This window comes from Cynara cardunculus (genome assembly GCF_001531365.2).
Source record: "Cynara cardunculus var. scolymus isolate 2C chromosome LG 13, CcrdV1, whole genome shotgun sequence".
Lineage (NCBI taxonomy): Eukaryota > Viridiplantae > Streptophyta > Magnoliopsida > Asterales > Asteraceae > Cynara > Cynara cardunculus.
This window is the reverse complement of record NC_037540.1, coordinates 14,094,511-14,112,313: the sequence shown is the minus strand read 5'-3', so window position 1 is coordinate 14,112,313 and position 17,803 is coordinate 14,094,511. Positions and strand designations below refer to the sequence as shown.

General features: G+C 34.1%; 1 protein-coding gene and 1 non-coding gene across 2 annotated transcripts; both read left to right on the top strand.

Annotated features, from left to right (window-relative positions):
• Positions 1–1,853: 1,853 nt before the first annotated feature.
• On the top strand, positions 1,854–1,958 carry LOC112526171. Its single transcript, XR_003070506.1, has one exon. It is a non-coding gene; the product is annotated as a small nucleolar RNA R71 (small nucleolar RNA).
• Positions 1,959–5,657: 3,699 nt separating this feature from the next.
• LOC112524543 (ABC transporter F family member 4-like) lies at positions 5,658–9,863 on the top strand. Its single transcript, XM_025134405.1, has 3 exons — positions 5,658–5,827; positions 6,842–9,049; positions 9,530–9,863. The coding sequence occupies exon 2, from the start codon at positions 6,865–6,867 to the stop codon at positions 9,043–9,045; it is 2,181 nt and encodes a 726-aa protein (XP_024990173.1). The 5' UTR covers positions 5,658–5,827; positions 6,842–6,864; the 3' UTR covers positions 9,046–9,049; positions 9,530–9,863.
• Positions 9,864–17,803: the final 7,940 nt, after the last annotated feature.

Genomic DNA, 17,803 nt, shown 5'->3' with positions numbered 1-17,803 from the left:
CTAGTTTATAACCGGTTATGGGTCCTCGGTCCCGGTCCCACCCTTAAAAAATATATTTTTAATTTTTTAATGATATATATTTTTAATAAATTATTAAATTTGTCGTACGTGTCACTCAAATACACTTTAAAAATACGTTTTATTACGAGAATTGTAAACACTTTTTGTTTTTTTTGCGAATTGAGAACTTGGTATGTAAACCTCTCAATCTTGGTACATATTTATAGTGTTTAGAGGCCACAAAATACAAAAAAAAAAGTTCAAAAACGGCTAGTTAACGGCTATATTTAAAAAAAAGGTCATTTTTTAAATATTTCGGGCCAGGCCGGGCCATAACCGGTCCCGGTCCCACAAATCCGACAAAAAGCATAACCGGATGTAACCGGTGGTTCCATAATGGTCCTCACCAGTCCCGAGCTGGGCCGGTTTGGCCATCACTATATGATAGTATTATAAAGGAAAATATTAGTATATAACGATGTGTGTGCGTATATAATCGTAACGGATAATGAAAAACCGTTCATCCATACCCCACCCACTCAAATGTTGGTTAATGGACGTGAATAAAATTTTCTTTACCCATATTCTTAACAACGATCAAAGCATAACGGGTAGTGGGTTTACCCTTACCCTTTGTCAGCGCTAGTGATAAGTCTCTATGATCAATCTTCAGTTAAATCTTTTAAGAATCCATGACAATCTTCATAAAGCATTCAAGAACATGAAGAACAAATAGATAGAGAAAGTCAAGATATCACAATCTTGGTCAAACTTTATTTACGTAAACTGATATTACAATAAGGCTCTCTTACTTCAAATTACAAAGGATTTACCCTTTATATAGGGTCAAAGATGTAAACAAAGTCAAAGTCAAACAATCTATAGAAAACTCAAACACGATGACTTTTATACAATTATAGACAATTTTAACTTTGAAGACGAATACAATTTTACACTGAATTTCAGTCCTAACAACTAGTTATAAACATCGGACAACGCACCTTATAGGATTTTTTGTCATTCCCTTGATAAGGTGATATAGTTATGTTCCCAACTTGTGTAGCATCGATGCCTCAGTAGAACAAACATTTCAAAAATCTTTCATATAACCCAAAAACAATCAACCAACAAACTAAACCCAATTATCCTCTTTCATTCCAGACAAAGTCATACATTCGGATTTTGGCCAAACCCAGTGGTTTGCAGGATTCAATGTTACTTTTGATTCTTTATAAATTCAACACCATCATTTTTAAAGGTGTAGGCCGGTTTTGTTACATTGGTGTAGACAACACTACAAATGTTGAAAAATCATACCCGGATAATACAACTGCTTGAAACCATTTAATTAGAGTCTATGATTCAGCTAAAATACAAAATCAACAAGAAAACATTTCAAATCAAATAGAACAAACTCCAATTCATGATTCAATAAAAAAACAAACTTCAGCTTCATAATTCATTCAAACGAACAAAACCTACATCATGTCCAAAAGTAATATAGCAAATAAAAAATGTATATACCTTTTGTTCTTAAAGGATGATGAAGTTGTAGCTTGTAGCAGGTACGAATACGATGACCATTCTTTGCAATCTACATTTTTTTTTTCAAAAAAGCGAGTTCATGATTCGTTAAAAGAACAAACTCTAGTTTGTAATTCATCAAATGAACAAACTCAGTCCAACTGAAAAAACAAAATCACTAGGAAAAACATTTCAAAGTTCATCAAATAGAACAAAACCCATCGTCATACGTTTTGTTCATTAAGGAACCTCCAGTCGTTGCAATGATGTCATTCTTATACTGAGGATGTAAGCCGCTGAAGAAAGTCTGAATAACGACCCATCCATGGAGTATGTGATGAGGACACCTTTTCAGTATGTCTTTGTATCTTTCCCAAGCCTCATATAAGGATTCTTGATTCCACTAAGCAAAATGTGTAATCTCGACCATTAATTGGGCAGTTCGGCCCGATGGAAAGAACTTCTAAAGGAAACGGTCACCACCTTCGGCCAAGTGTTTATCTGACCATTTGGAAGATTCTCTTCCCAAGTAGCTGCTCTGCCTCTCAGAGAGAATGGGAATAACCAAAGTTTGATAGAATCTTGTGACACTCCATTCATCTTGAAAGTGTTGTATACTTTCTCAAATGAGCGAATATGCCCACGAGGGTCTTTAGTCGGTGCCCCTCCAAATTGGTTATGTTGAATCAGGTTAATCGTGCTAGATTTTATCTCAAATGTGTTGGCAACTATGGTGGGTGCTTGTATGCCAATATTGATTTTTACAGCGGTTGGATTGGCATACGCCCTCATGGAAATACATGATGGATGTGGTGGAGGTGGGTGAACCTCATCTTCAGGTCGATCTTCTCCCATTTGTCTTAACTTTCTAGCCTTGGACTCTTTCCACAATTTGAGCGCAGTCCTTTCAATCTCTGGATCAAATGGTTCTAGATTTCTATCTCCAGAACTTCTTAGCATAAACCACTAAATCCTGTAATTCAAAAAGAGGAGTTATGTGAGCCTGAAAATTAATGGAATAATTGAAAATCAAGCAAAATAAATGAAGTATCCAATGTAATAATATTTATAGCTAGTAGTGTTATCAGTGCAAAACTAGTTCCCTGACAGCGACGTCAAAAACTTGATAGGTGGGTTTACACCCCTTAAATCTAACTTCAAGTGTACGGGTTGAATCAAACAATATGTACAATAAGTATGAGTATCGAACCTATGGAACTAGGTACTAAGTAACACAATGACTATAACTACCATTAATTTATCTGATTGGATGATTGGATATTTTAATTAATTGATAAACTAAACAAAGAGAAATATGAAAAAACGGCAAGATTAAAACTTGGACACGTTATAGGGAGAAAAGCACTTGGGAGTTGGGGTTTTAAAGGATTTCATACAAAACACTTCAGTTGGATTATTGTTGGGTAATTCAATTAATGAATACACAATCACTCAAACTCTTGTTACCCTCTCTCGAATGATAACAAAGTTATTCCTGAAAAACAATTGTTTTATCTCTCGATCTCAACACCTGCAACCAGAAATTTCCTAGAAACAAGATTGTAAACTGTACTAAGGCTTAATTGGTATATCTCTATCCAAGTTCTCACCTTAGGCATATTATTATCCCAATTCTAGTTACAAATTAATTCTCTCGAATTTAACTTATAACAAACCAATCAATTGAAAGCTGATCAGGCTCACAAAAACATTAACCTTTAAATCATATGCTTCATTAAATAAAAAAGTTTAACACAAATCACAAGTTATGTTCATATGTTTGTAATCCAAGAGTAACCCGACCCCCAACCTCTAAAGATTAGTTTATATTCGGGGTATTATACGCAAAACATTAGAAGAATTCATGAATCTAAACAATGGTGTCCTGAACAAAAATCTAAAATATATAAGAACTCCCTTTGAATCGAAATACCCATGAACAATAGATTGATCCCCGTCAACGAATTGCTTTGCAATGGTCTCGTTGCTTCAAACCCGTCTTCTGGATGAAAGAATCTCCCCAAAATCGCCTCTTCTCGCCCTTCTTTTTGATAGATTGCTAACTGGCCCAAACCCTAGCAGTGATAATGATTTAAATGGGCTCATAGATGTTCACTAGTTTGGTCGCTAGTTTAAACTAGCAAACAAACTAGCCCGAGAATTCCAAACTAGCTTGACCAATCAAACTAGCTTGGAAAGTAGCCTTGGTCACTAGTTTGACTTTTCACTTCTTGGATGTACTTTGACTCATCCTTTCACTTCAACAATTCTTCACTTTGGTCCTTGAAATACAACTACTCGATTTCGTCATTATTTTCGCAGTTAACGCCCAATTTCATTAGATTTGCTTCGAATGATTTGCACCTGCGATACTAGCAATAAACTATGAAAAACACAATTCCTTTATTTAGAACTTAAGCAAAATCTCATAGAAAGCGGTGCCCAGATAAAACCAAAATTGGTGTTATCAAAGATCCCCTACAAGTTTGAAAAGACTATATCAATATTAGTATGAAAAGTATATTTTTTTAGTTCAATTTTTTATTATAATTTAATTTAATTTTAGTGATGAAGTAATTTATTTTAGTATAATGTTTTTTTATAAAGATAATTTTCAGTTAATTTTTTATATGATAGTTTAAGGTTTAATAATGAAGTAATTTATTTTATGTTTAATAATATAATATTTTTTATGAAGATAATAATTAAGTATTTTGTTAGAACTCAATGATTATCGTAATTATATTTAAAATTATCATGTATTTGATTATGTTTATTACATAATTATATGAATTTAAACATATAGCTTTAAAAAATTGTATTCATGCACCAATTACTTGTAATCTTGAATTTTATGTAATATGCATCATTAAATAGTACTTGATGAATTAAAAATGGTTTTTGAAAGTTTAACCTAAATGCATGTTTTATATTATAACTAGAATGGTACTCGCACAATGCAGTGAAAAAAAATCTCGATTTTAATGTTTCCTTTTTTCAGTCAATGTTATAATACGGTTTTATGTGGTTTTAAGAAACTGATGATGTTTTATTCTTGAATAAAATATAAATATGAAGATATCATAAAAAAATAAAAAAAAATATATTGATATTGGTACCAAACTAACTATTTAAAAATCTCCTTTTTTGTGTACTTAAATTTAATTTTTTTATTTTTGGTTTAATAATATAATCTATATTATATTTTAAAGCATTTGATAAAAATTCAAGATCACAAGTAAATTGTGTGTAAATACTACTTATTGAAGCTTCATTTTTTAAATTTGTATGCCTAACTGCAGATAAATATAGTCAAATACATAATAAACATCTCACTTTAAATATAAATGATCTAAAATGTCATTAGAATAATCATTGATTTTTAACATAATACTTAATAATTATCTTTATAAAAAATATATTATTAAACTAAAAATAAATTATTTCGTTATTAAACCTAAATTAAATTATAATGAGAAATTGAATTAAAGAAATTCCACAAAAAACAAAAACTTTTAAATAGTTAATTCGATACTATTATCAATATATTTAACTTTTCAAATTTTAATGGGATCTTCAAGTTTATTTTATTCAAAAATGAAAACATTATCATTTTCTTAAAACCATACAAAACCGTATTATGTCTACAGTGACAAAAAATAGAACGAACATTAAAATCGAGATATATCTCGTTGCATTGCGCACATATGTTTCTAGTTTTTTATAAAGATAATAATTAAGTATTTTGTTAGAACTCAATGATTATCTTAATATTACTTTAGTTTTTTTATATTTAAAATTATATATTTATTTTTTATTTGATTATTTTTACTTACTTTTAGTTATACGAATTAAAATATGAATCTTTGATAAGTTATACTTACACATAATTTACTTATAATATTGAATTTTAAGTAATACATATTAATAAATAATATTTCATATGTATAAAAAAGATAGATTTTTAATTTTTTTTATAAAATACTTTATAATATAAGATAGATATAGATTTTCTAAATCCTAACAGAATAGATCAGGATATTTTCGTACATAGATTAGCTGGGTCGGTTGCTCCCCCATATGGTCTGCGCTACACCTGAAATTTTCCAAATATGCCCTGACGCCACAACAAATCCAATCCTAAAAATCAGAAACCCTAAAAATCAGAATCTCTGAGTCCTCTCCTACTCCGGCGCCGTCCGTCGCTTCTCCCCTTTCACGTTGCCGTCGTTTTCGCCGTCGCCTCTCTCGTTACCGCCGAGTCTTCGCTTTTCTCTTCCCTGCTTACACTTCCAATCTCCAGGTATTTAATCTTTAGTAAAAACAAGCAGCTCGATTCATATTTCATATCATTCCGTCAAGAATCCGATGACTGATGATCCTCCCTGCATCTCTGGCACGGCCTTTTCTTTCTCCTCACTTCTCTTACCGAACTTATCGAGATCTCAACTCGAATTTTGTTGATTCTGTTTGTTTCTGACATCAAATTGTTTGCCTTTTCATATTACGCAAACGCATTCTGAATTGAATTGGCTGTGTAGATCTGATTTTCACGCTGGTAGTTTTTTTTTTGTAAGTTTTACTAAAGGTTGGGATTTGGGAATGGTTATGCAAACTGTAATTTGGTAATAATTCAACAATGCAGTATATTGTAAAAACGAATCAGTTGAGATATGTTCACACAATAAAGTGGAATCCGTCTCTTTTTTTAATAGAGGAGTGGAATCCAACTCTGCTTTAGACATTATGTGCTCTATTCACTTTGGACACTTAAATAAACAGGATTTCTTATAGTTGAGGAGATTGGATTTTCGTCTCCTTCCATACACCCTTCTTAGTTAGCAGAATTTCTGTTACACTGTAGACTAGCTTGTGTTACTAGCAGCTTTGGAGGACCAATATGCTAAATCAAGTCAGTTTTAAAATCATAATTTTCTGTACAGATCTTCAGCACACAAAAAACTGCTCGTTAGTAGTTTAAAGTAAGAGAGAGTTAATTTTATGGTTATGCCATTAATCATTCTTTAATAACAACTTGGAAGATTATCGAAATTTGATTATTTTGACCCTAAATAATTAAAAGTGTAATCTGATTACCCATACACTCTGATGTTGTTGGTTGCTATTGTATTATGTTAGGTTGGCCTGTGATTCTTGTGTAACAAGTGTACATTTTTTAAAACGATTTTGATTTTCTTTATCCGTTGCAGTATGCTGGTAAAGATGGCCACTTTGTTATTGAATCTGAATAATTGTTGGAACTAGCTTATATTCGTGGGTATTGCCTAAATTTTTTACTTTTTTATTATGTATACAGGTTTGTGACAGTTATTAAATCCAATGGGAAAGAAGAAAACAGATGAGGGTGGAGAAAAGGGTAAACAAGGCAATAAAGAAGGAAAGAAAGAGAAGCTATCAGTCTCAGCCATGCTTGCCAGTATGGACCAGAAACCTGATAAGGCAAAGAAAGTAACCTCCTCAAGCTCTACGGCTCGTCCCAAGCCCAAAGCAGCTCCAAAATCACAGTCCTATGCCGACATTGATCTTCCTCCTTCAGATGATGATGAGGATGATGGAGAGTATCTGTCTGAAGAAGATGAACATCAAAAGGGGGGAAGAAAAAAACCGAGCAGGAAAGAGAGGGCTAGCGATAAGGTTCTTGAGATATCTGTGACCGATAAGGAGTTAAAGAAACGAGAAAAGAAGGATATGATTGCTGCTCAAGCAGTGGAGCAGGCCAAGCAAGAGGCTATGAAAGATGACCATGATGCATTTACGGTGGTGATAGGTAGTCGAGCTTCAGTGCTTGATGGCCAAGATGAAGCTGATGCCAATGTAAAAGACATAACAGTAGAGAATTTCTCAGTTTCGGCACGGGGAAAAGAGTTGTTGAAGAATGCATCTGTGAAGATCTCTCATGGAAAGAGGTATGGTTTGGTGGGACCTAACGGGAAGGGAAAGTCTACATTGTTAAAGCTTCTAGCCTGGAGGAAGATTCCTGTGCCTAAGAACATAGATGTTCTTTTGGTGGAGCAAGAAATAGTTGGTGATGATAGGACAGCTCTCGAAGCTGTTGTTTCAGCAAACGAGGAGCTTGTTAAACTACGACAAGAGGTTTCATCATTGCTAGAAGCTCCTGAACCAGTGGACGAGAATGGAAATGTAGTTGATGATGCTGCTGATACTGGAGAGAAACTTGCTGAATTATATGAAAAATTGCAGATAATGGGTTCAGATGCTGCAGAAGCTCAAGCTTCAAAGATCCTTGCTGGTTTGGGTTTTACAAAAGTTATGCAAGGCCGTGCCACCCGATCATTTAGTGGTGGCTGGAGGATGAGAATTTCGTTGGCCCGGGCCCTTTTTGTCCAACCTACCCTGTTATTATTGGATGAGCCAACCAACCATCTTGACCTTAGAGCTGTTCTCTGGTTAGAGGAATACTTGTGCAGATGGAAGAAAACTCTTGTTGTTGTCTCACATGACAGAGACTTCTTAAATACTGTCTGCAACGAAATAATCCATCTTCATGATCTAAAACTTCATCTGTATCGTGGAAACTTTGATGATTTTGAAAGTGGGTATGAACAACGTCGCAAAGAGATGAATAAGAAGTTTGAAACTTACGACAAGCAGGTGAAAGCTGCAAAGAGGGCTGGGAACCAGAAACAACAAGAGAAAGTTAAAGAAAAAGCAAAATTTGCTGTTAAAGAAGCAAAGAAGAAGGCAAAGGGGAAAGTTGATGAGGATGAGGAGATTGTAGAGGCCCCACAGAAGTGGAGAGATTATACTGTGGAGTTTCATTTTCCTGAGCCTACTGAATTGACACCACCATTGTTACAGCTTATTGAAGTGAGTTTTAGTTATCCAGAAAGAGAGGACTTCAAGCTATCTGACGTGGATGTTGGTATTGATATGGGTACACGTGTTGCTATTGTGGGTCCCAATGGAGCTGGAAAGTCTACATTATTGAACCTTCTTGCTGGAGACTTGAACCCAACAGAGGGTGAAGTAAGAAGGAGCCAAAAATTGAGAATTGGAAGATATTCCCAACACTTTGTTGATCTCTTGACAATGGGTGAAACACCCGTTCAGTATCTTCTTCGTCTTCATCCAGAGCAGGAGGGTTTTAGCAAACAAGAAGCTGTTCGTGCGAAGCTTGGTAAATTTGGGCTTCCCAGCCATAATCACCTTACTCCAATTGCTAAATTATCTGGAGGACAAAAAGCTCGTGTTGTTTTCACTTCAATCTCCATGTCTAAGCCACACATTCTGCTACTGGATGAACCCACAAATCATTTGGATATGCAGAGTATTGATGCACTTGCTGATGCACTCGACGAGTTTACTGGTGGTGTTGTCCTTGTCAGTCACGATTCTAGGTTGATATCACGCGTTTGTGATGATGAAGAAAAGAGCGAAATATGGGTCGTAGATAATGGAAGTGTGGAGGCATTCCCTGGTACTTTTGATGAGTATAAGGAGGAGCTTCAGAGGGAAATCAGAGCTGAGGTCGATGATTGATGTGGTATGTTTCTTATGTGTTAAATGCTTCCACTGCATTATGGAATGTGGTTTTAAAGATAATTATACTCTGTTACATAAGAATAAATCATTCTGACTTGTTTATTCTTTTGCCTTCATTGATGACACATTTCTAAGCAAGTAATTATGAAGATCCTGAAACCCATCATGTTTCTGTTTGCTTCTTCTGTTATCTTATGTCCTTGAGGATGAGAGGGGTATTTTAGTAATTTATTAAATTTTGTTTCATCTTCTGAATCTTGGTTCTACCTATTTTGGTGGGACAAAAAGTCCTGTCATGTTCCCGGTACAATGCTAGCCAACAAGAAGTTGTTTTTTATTCTTTCGGTATGTCCCACGTACCAAATGCATCTTGAATATGACCATTCATTTAGGCTCCTGCTCGAATTTATTTTGTTACTAGATTCGATAATTATGTGGGTCTACTCTGTCTGGATCCCTGATGTTTGATTTTGATCCATAGGAAACTGGACGAGGCATTTAGATCAAAAGGGGAAATTCAATTGTTCTTCATGTGGAGGTTGTTATTGCCAAGGCATTTTTGGAAGTTGAAGTATTTGAGTGTCTTTTCTATAGTTTCGATATATAAGCCAGCCAGCCAGCCAGCCATGAGTGATAGCTTCATTCTTACCAGTTTTGGATAAGTGGGATATAATTATACTTATTTTATGGTGTTTTTTGTGCTACATTTGACAATATATATACTGGTTGTCTACCCATGCAATGCGGTGGGATGTAAAAAATATGATAGTCCTTTAATTCGTGGTGCGAAATCCAATTTGTGGATCTTTAAGATATTTTCTAGCATCATTGTAAAGAAAATATTATCATATTATGGTAGTATTAACAATTAACCTAAGATACCTTTAGTTGACAAACACAGTAGAGGGTCACTCTTAATATGAAAAGCAGAATCTAAAGTCACGGGAATCAAATAATCTTCTATGTACATCATGAGAATGATTCTCAAGAACAACCTAAGATAAATGTTGAAACTAAAGGATTTAGCCTACAAGAGTAGACAACAAAATTATCTTGTTAATATCAACAGAATGTAGCAGAGCTGTAGGTCTCAATTTTGGTAACAGTTTAAACAATATGGTGATCTTGATCATACAGATGATAAAAGGTACTGAAATAATTAGGAAGCATGTTTAAGTAACTACCTCCCACCAAATACAATGATCCTTACCAATAACGCAACTACCTCCTACCAAATACAATGACAAAGTTAAGGGTCACTTATAGGTAAGGGCCAACACCTCTACTTACTTTATCAGGTACCATCAAAATAGATTGTTGGTAAGCAGTTAACACTTACTAGGTAATATTCTCAGTCTTTGTTATGCCTCTTACTTGATATAGTGTGAAACGACTTGTTCTCTGCATCAAATTTATTAATTTACCAATAATTCAACAAACAAAATATAAATTTACTTTACATTTAGAAAACATACCTATTTCAAACAACCACTTCACCAGCTAACTGAGCTTCATAACATGTGGTTTAAAGCAGTCAAAAACAAAAAATTCTTTGTTCACATACTCGTTTGATCTTTGCTAAAAAAAGATTCACAAATAGACAAAAAGAGACAGCGTATTGATTTATTTATATATGGTAAACATGTCAAAGAAATCCATTTTAAAACAACTTGAAATAAGTTCCTTTTGCTTCAGGAAGAATGACAACAACAATTGAAGTTGTTTGCCTGGTGCGACCACTGTTGTAGCTTTGCAGTACACCGAAATTGGATTTGAACCAGGGCCTTCTCAATACTATGTGCTGGCATAGAAAAAAATCAGAATCAGAAGTTGGGGATTGAAAACTTACCAAAAGGCAACAAGTGTTTTGATACTCACAATTACAAAAGAAAATTAATTTATCACCTTTCAAATGTGTTCCTTTTCCCACTACAGCTAGCTTGATTTTGATGGATCCATTTGGAGGTCTATACCATAAATGGATAAATTTAGGAGGATTTGTTGAAGTAGCAGCAACACCAAGAAATGAACCAATTTTCAATTCTTTGCATTGCTCAATATCCAAAACTATTATTGTAAGTACGTCACTGAACGTAGAAGCAATCTTTACAGCCTCTTCTGCTAGAGGGATCACAGTTTTGTGGAACTGACAGAATAAGAGGTAGTGATAAGTAAGAAGAAAGGATGACCGGTTAGTGAACACTTTAAGAGGTGCATTTACAGGCTCTTTCCCCAAAAGTATGCCTTCACATACATCTTCCATATACTTAAATATTTCTTTTCTAAATCGGCTCCAGCTCCAAGACCAAAAAGGTCAACAGACTTGAGAGCTGGCTACTTAGAGAAAGACATGGCAAAAGATCTTTCATATTTCAAAAAGCAAGAACAAACAGAATCATTATGGTGAATTTACAATAATTACAACACAGAGTTATCATAGAGTTTATCCTCAATTAACCAATTACAACCACCAACTTAGTAGTTGCAGCGACCATCACATTTAGAACTTGAGATGCAAACAAAATTGGATATACTTTGGTTTATATAATCATCTAAACATGGTTGTGGACTCGTGGTTGATGAACGCATATTTGCTTCAGTGAAATTTTAAACTCAAAATGACATTTATGGTTAAACTAAAATATAATACTCACGACTTGTAGTAGACATCCACAAGCATTTGACAAAATCTATTGTTTTACTAAAACAAGGGGGTCAAGAAGTTTAGCATGGAGGGGCCCTCCAATCAGGCCTAGTTTTAATACCATTTTCATCACAGGGAAAGCCAACATATATGAATGTTACATTAGGAAAAACCAGTAGCAGACGTTAAATAGTCCAGTGATGGAAATCTTACATTTAAAGAGCGCGACGCACGTGGCAGATCGTGGAGTAGAGCGATGATGGAGTAGCAACGGTTTGTTATTTGCAGGCCCCCAATTTCTCTAAGGCCAATGGATCCACTTTGCAGCCTCGACAAGCATAATGATTGATCTGGTCATACACAATGACCATCTTGACAAACATAATGATCGTTCTATGTAGTATACACAATATTTGTTTTTGCCTTCAAATTAACAAATCAGTTATAGTGGTAATCATGATATCGTAGCAGAAGTAAGCCCTGCATCAGTATTGATTATCAACTATTGATTATTGTTGCAGAATTGATCCCTGCATCAGTATTAATTATCAACTATTACCTAATCAAGCCAACAGGATTGATCCCTGCATCAGTATATGTTGTGTAATGACTCTCAATGATTTCATGTTTGTGAGGTTGTGCAGACACCAATGCTCTGTACCACCACCATCTCAAGTCCCACTCCACACCACCCAAAATCTTTTGGGTTTTTTAAGACCTACGATTGACTAAACTGAAATGAGAGATGGTGAGCAAAGAGAGGATGGACAACATCAAGAGATGGAAATTGTAGATAACAGTGACCAAAGTCCATTAGCATATGAGGTTTTCATGATTCTTATCCTTTTCATAATGCCCAGAAAACATCATGTTTAAACTATCAAAGTTAGAAATAGAACAACATGTAAGCATATAGACTAATTAAGTCTCATATAGGTTAGATGATCTATTCTTTTTCGAAAACTTGATCAAACCCAACTCTAATTTATGGGTCAAATGGGTGAGGATATAGTTCAAAGTTGTATATTGCTTAGTACCTCCATGGAATATCTCTTACAAGCATCCACTAAGTCTTCACTCCCACAACTTGACTGCTTCAAAAAAAATTCAAATTAATTAGATCAACATTCATAAAAAAACCCATGATCTTAATCATTTGTGTCATAAAGATAGACTACATATGTGGTCAAAGACCTTCCAGCCTAGTGGTAAAGGCTTGAGCATGGTATAGTCATGAACCCGAGTTCGAGCCCTGGAAGGGGAGTGTTGGCGACATTTAAGTGGGGCCATGTTTAGCCTCCAAATTTGCCGGGGATTAGTCGGGCTTTGGCCCGGACACCCTTACAAAAAAAAAAAAAAAAAAAAAAAGATAGACTACATATGGCAAAAAGAACTATTTAAGTTGTTAGTTTCAGGCAAAAGAAAGTTGAGATACTTACAAGAGAAAACAAGGCCCACGATAGCTGTTTTTGCTAAAACTCAACCAGTTTCTCTCTAAAGAAAATAAGGATCAATTCATTTATTTCATTTTCTTCCATCATAAAATGGAAGAAATCTTATAAGGCCTAATGCATTGATATCAGAACACCATTATCAGATCATGCTGCCTCTTGAGCCTACAAGAGCAGGTAGCAAAATCATCTTGCTAATATTAGTAGAATGTAGCAGAGCTGTAGGTCTCAATTTTAATAGCAGTTTAAACAATATGATGATGTTGATCAACAACACCCTACACAGTAAAAACAACAAATCTATGAAGTTAGCTAAGAGATTAAAGTGTTTTGCCAAAAATGGGACGAAATGGCATAAGATTTTAAACCATGCAGATTATGAATAGATTTAAGCTTCTTGTAACTGAAAAAATGGCTTATTCCGTCAAATCATCAGACCATTGTGGCGCTGACGAACTCGATGCACCGGTCTGTTTCTTTGCAACCCTCTGAAAATAACGAGAACTTGACCTCCATCATGGACATTGTAGCTCCACGTCAGTAGGTGTTAACGTAATACGTGGGAGCAAGCCCTCCTACATAATATATTCATTTAAATATTTAGTTACAGTTAGTAAAGTAAACTATTCGAGATAAGTTGGTTAAACTCACACCCTCGATATCATCGACATGTATGAGTCTAAGACAATCATACCACAATAATTGTTTCATGCGTTGCCAGACATGCCCTAGGGATGACTCCATCGGTCCATAAACCATAAGAAAACGAAGCATGCGGAAATGCTTCCAATATCCATCTCTACATTTTATTTATTTTATAGTTAGTAAACAATATAATTTAAATACAACTTCATTATTTTATGGTTGGTAAACAATTAATTAAAAGTTACCTTGAATGCAAAAACGCATCCAGGTAATGTGTATCTGTATTTGCGTTTAGACGACTCACGTTTTGGTAACACATCATTAAGTTGAGAGTAGAGAGACTCCTAAAAATTATTACCCGATGGATACCTGTGTCATAAAAATATTATAGATCAGTAATAAAGTGTATGTAATAAAACTATAGAACAAAATAGTTTAAAAATATACCATATTTAAAAAAAATACATGTTCCATGCATCCAAATTTTCGACTAACCATAAATAGTCATCAGAGACTATATGGTTTTATTGACCGATAAATCCAATGGAAACCAGAAGCAAAAGACATAGGCGTACTGCATCAATGTCTGTTATTGTTCCAAATTTTTGTTGCTCAAAAACTCAGGTAAGATCACTCCTGCGTGCCGGACGATTTATAAAGGACAGCTCTGTTATCTCCGGTCCTGAAGGCTTGTTCGGACCAAATTTCATACCAGTAACGAGACAAAATTCTTCTCGTCCGAAACGTAAAAGACGTCCTCTGACATTAAATACAATGCCTCTTTACGGTCTTGCTCTAGTGGTGGTACCTGCATTTATAACATCAAATGCACGAGCATCAGATCTTGATGTGTTGACCGAATATCGAGCCAATGACCGAAGCAAATATTTCTAAACATTTATAGTCTATTTCCCGACCTCCACAATGCCCTCAAAATTGTAATTTCAATACTTGATTCCATGTTAATAAATGCTTCATAAAAATCCCCCTGATAGATATAATATAAGGAGGTTACAAAAACATCATATAAAAAATACATTATAAAAATGAGATTCTATTAAAATTAACACATTGTAGAAATGAGATTCTATTAAAATTAATACATTGTAAAAATGAGATTATATTAAANATATAAGTAATATATTGTAAAAATGAGATTATATGAGAAATAAATTATAAAAAAGAGATTATATTAAAATTAATACATTGTAAACTTACCATAATGTAGACGATTAAATTTCAGTGATGAAGATCATATTAAAAAAATGGAGATTAAAGAGTTGGTTTTGTCTTGGTAATATGAAATTTGAATTGTTTATATAGTAAACTTGAGGAGGAAAAAAAAAAATTGAATAGTGTTTTGCATTGGGAAGAAGCAAAAAAGAAAAAAATCGGTCTTGGGTGGGGCCCTTACGCACGGCGCACCGGCCAGTGCGTACGGGTGTGGTCTTGGTCAAACCACATCGGTCAATGTGCTGTCAAATCAAGGTTCAAATTTTTTTTTACAAATTGGTCCCTCTACGCACAGGCCGGTGCGCATAGGGTAAGAGGTGGTTAGTTTTAGAAATATTTATATTTTAGGGTTTAAAATGTATTTTTGAAATAGTGAGAGGTTAGTTTTGTCAGGATCCTTTATATTGTTAGCAAGTCAATTTTTTTAATTTAAATTTTAATAAATAAAGGATATTCAAACACTAGATTTATTAATTCTTTTTTTAAGGATAAATTGTATGAAAAAGTAATAGATTTTAGTCTGATTTATATTTTGGATAGTGTACTTTTAAAACATTTATTTTAGTATATGAGATAAAAGCTTTCAAACATTTAAGTATCTGAGTGACTTATTTAATCATTATATGAATTTTTTTGTTTTATTATTGAATATTCATATTCTCCAAATAAATAACGAAGAACATCAACAATATCACAACAATTTTCAATTCCATTCCAGAAGATTTATCATATGAATCCTAAATCAAACCCATAATCAAAATCTAAATAAAAAACATACATCAATCCTAAATAAAAAACATAGATCAAAACAAAACATGTGAGATTGGGTGAGAACGACGATGATAAGGTGTTAGTCCGAAAGGTTGTCAGATCTGGGTGAAAATGGTGGTGAGGAAACAAATCCGGATGAGAATGGTGGTGAAGAAAAAGATCTGGATGAGATCGAGTCTCGCATAGATTGGGGGAGGTAGACTCCAGATTGTAAACGAAACATCTCCGGCCATAGCACATCTCTTTGCGCATCTCCAAGCATGATCGAAATCCAAATCGTAACAAACCCTCTGCAGACACTCATTTTCTGGAAAACATATATGGGGTTTCATCGGAGCAAACAGGAGGAAGGGTTTCGTTAAAGTGGGGTGAGGGTTTCATCGAAACAACAAAGGGGGAGGTGCAAATGGAAGGTTAGTCACAACAAGGTCTCATTGGCGGCGGGTGAAATGTTTCATTGATTTGGGGCTTCATTGGCGGATGAGAGGTTAATTAGAAGATCTGTATGAAAATATCACAGAAGAGGAATCACATTTATGCCATAAATTGAATATTAATAATATTAAAAAGTTCTTGTATTATATTAATATATATTTAATCTTTTATTAAAAAATATATTTTATTTTTATAGAAAAAAGGTATAGAAAGGTGATTGAAAAATCACCTCATTTTCCATATCAATAAATAATACTGAACTTGTATGTCATGTAATTCAACATATTATCATGATGACCTATTAATGGCTAAAATGTCATCCAGATACTTAAATGTTTGAAAATTTTCATCTCAGGTCCAAAACAAATATTTTGAAAGTACGTTTCCCAAAATGAGAATCAGAACAAAGTGCATTACTTTTTTATGCAATTTGCCCGTTTTTTAACTGTGGATGTCCGAGTCAACGTACACACTTTGACTAAATTTAAGGCTCTGGAGAACCGTCAAGAAAATCCCAATCGCCTAGCTATGTCAAATCGACTTCCATACCTTTCATTTTTCAGGGCTTGCAACTCATTTCCAGCTATGAACAAAGCCCTAGTTCGGGATATATTAATCTTGTTATAATAAACCACAAACATCATCCATGATACAAAGCCTACTGAAAATTATGACGTCTAACGACAATTCTACTTTCAAGAGACATTTACAAAATACGTGTTGAGAAGGAAGATCAAATTTCAAGTTCGATCAAATGCAATTGGATCAAACTTGAAAAATTGACAGTTCAGCCAATAGCTATATGAAAAACGGATGACGAAGATGGTGATCCATTGTGGGTTTCTTTTCATCATTTTGGACGATCTGATCATCAACAATTAAATCGACAGATTCCTCATCTAAACAAATAAGTCATGTAGAAAAATGTAGAGATTTCTCATCTAAAACACCTTTCAGTTAAATTTTTTTTTAAGTCACATGACTCTTAAAAGTACGGAATATACATACATGCTATCTAGTACTGGGGGTAGATATATGGACCATAAAAACATGAGATTTGGTCGAATCTTTTCACAAAATTTCTAATGCAGAAAGAAATATACTAATAAGTTGACAACTTAGGTCTAACTTACCAGGCACTAACACAAATATTGTATCAGGATTTTGATGGTCCTTAACATCATATACGAAAAATCTTGTATCAGATCAAATTATAACCGAGTTAAATTCTTCTTTATAATCCTATATTGTAAAGATGATAGAAGTAGAATATTTTACATGGTTTTTTTTAACTAATGCTAACTTCAATTGAACATCTGCTTCGCTGCAGGTCAACACCTCCAAAAGAAACAAAGAATTAATTACCTCCTTCAACAATTAAAATAAGGTAAACCTTAAAGTGGTGTTTGATTCACATAATGTTTTTGGATGAAATGAAATCTGTTAAAGGAATTTGACTTTGAAGAAATTGGAATGGAATGTTGTCAAGTTTGACCACATGTTTGTTTGGCAGACATTGAAATGGAATCTGTTAAGGAATTGAAATTTGTATGTTTAGTTCACATAATGTAGTTTT

Excerpts from the sequence above, each read along its gene's own strand:
- LOC112524543 (XM_025134405.1), top strand. The coding sequence starts at position 6,865 with ATGGGAAAGAAGAAAACAGATGAGGGTGGAGAAAAGGGTAAACAAGGC.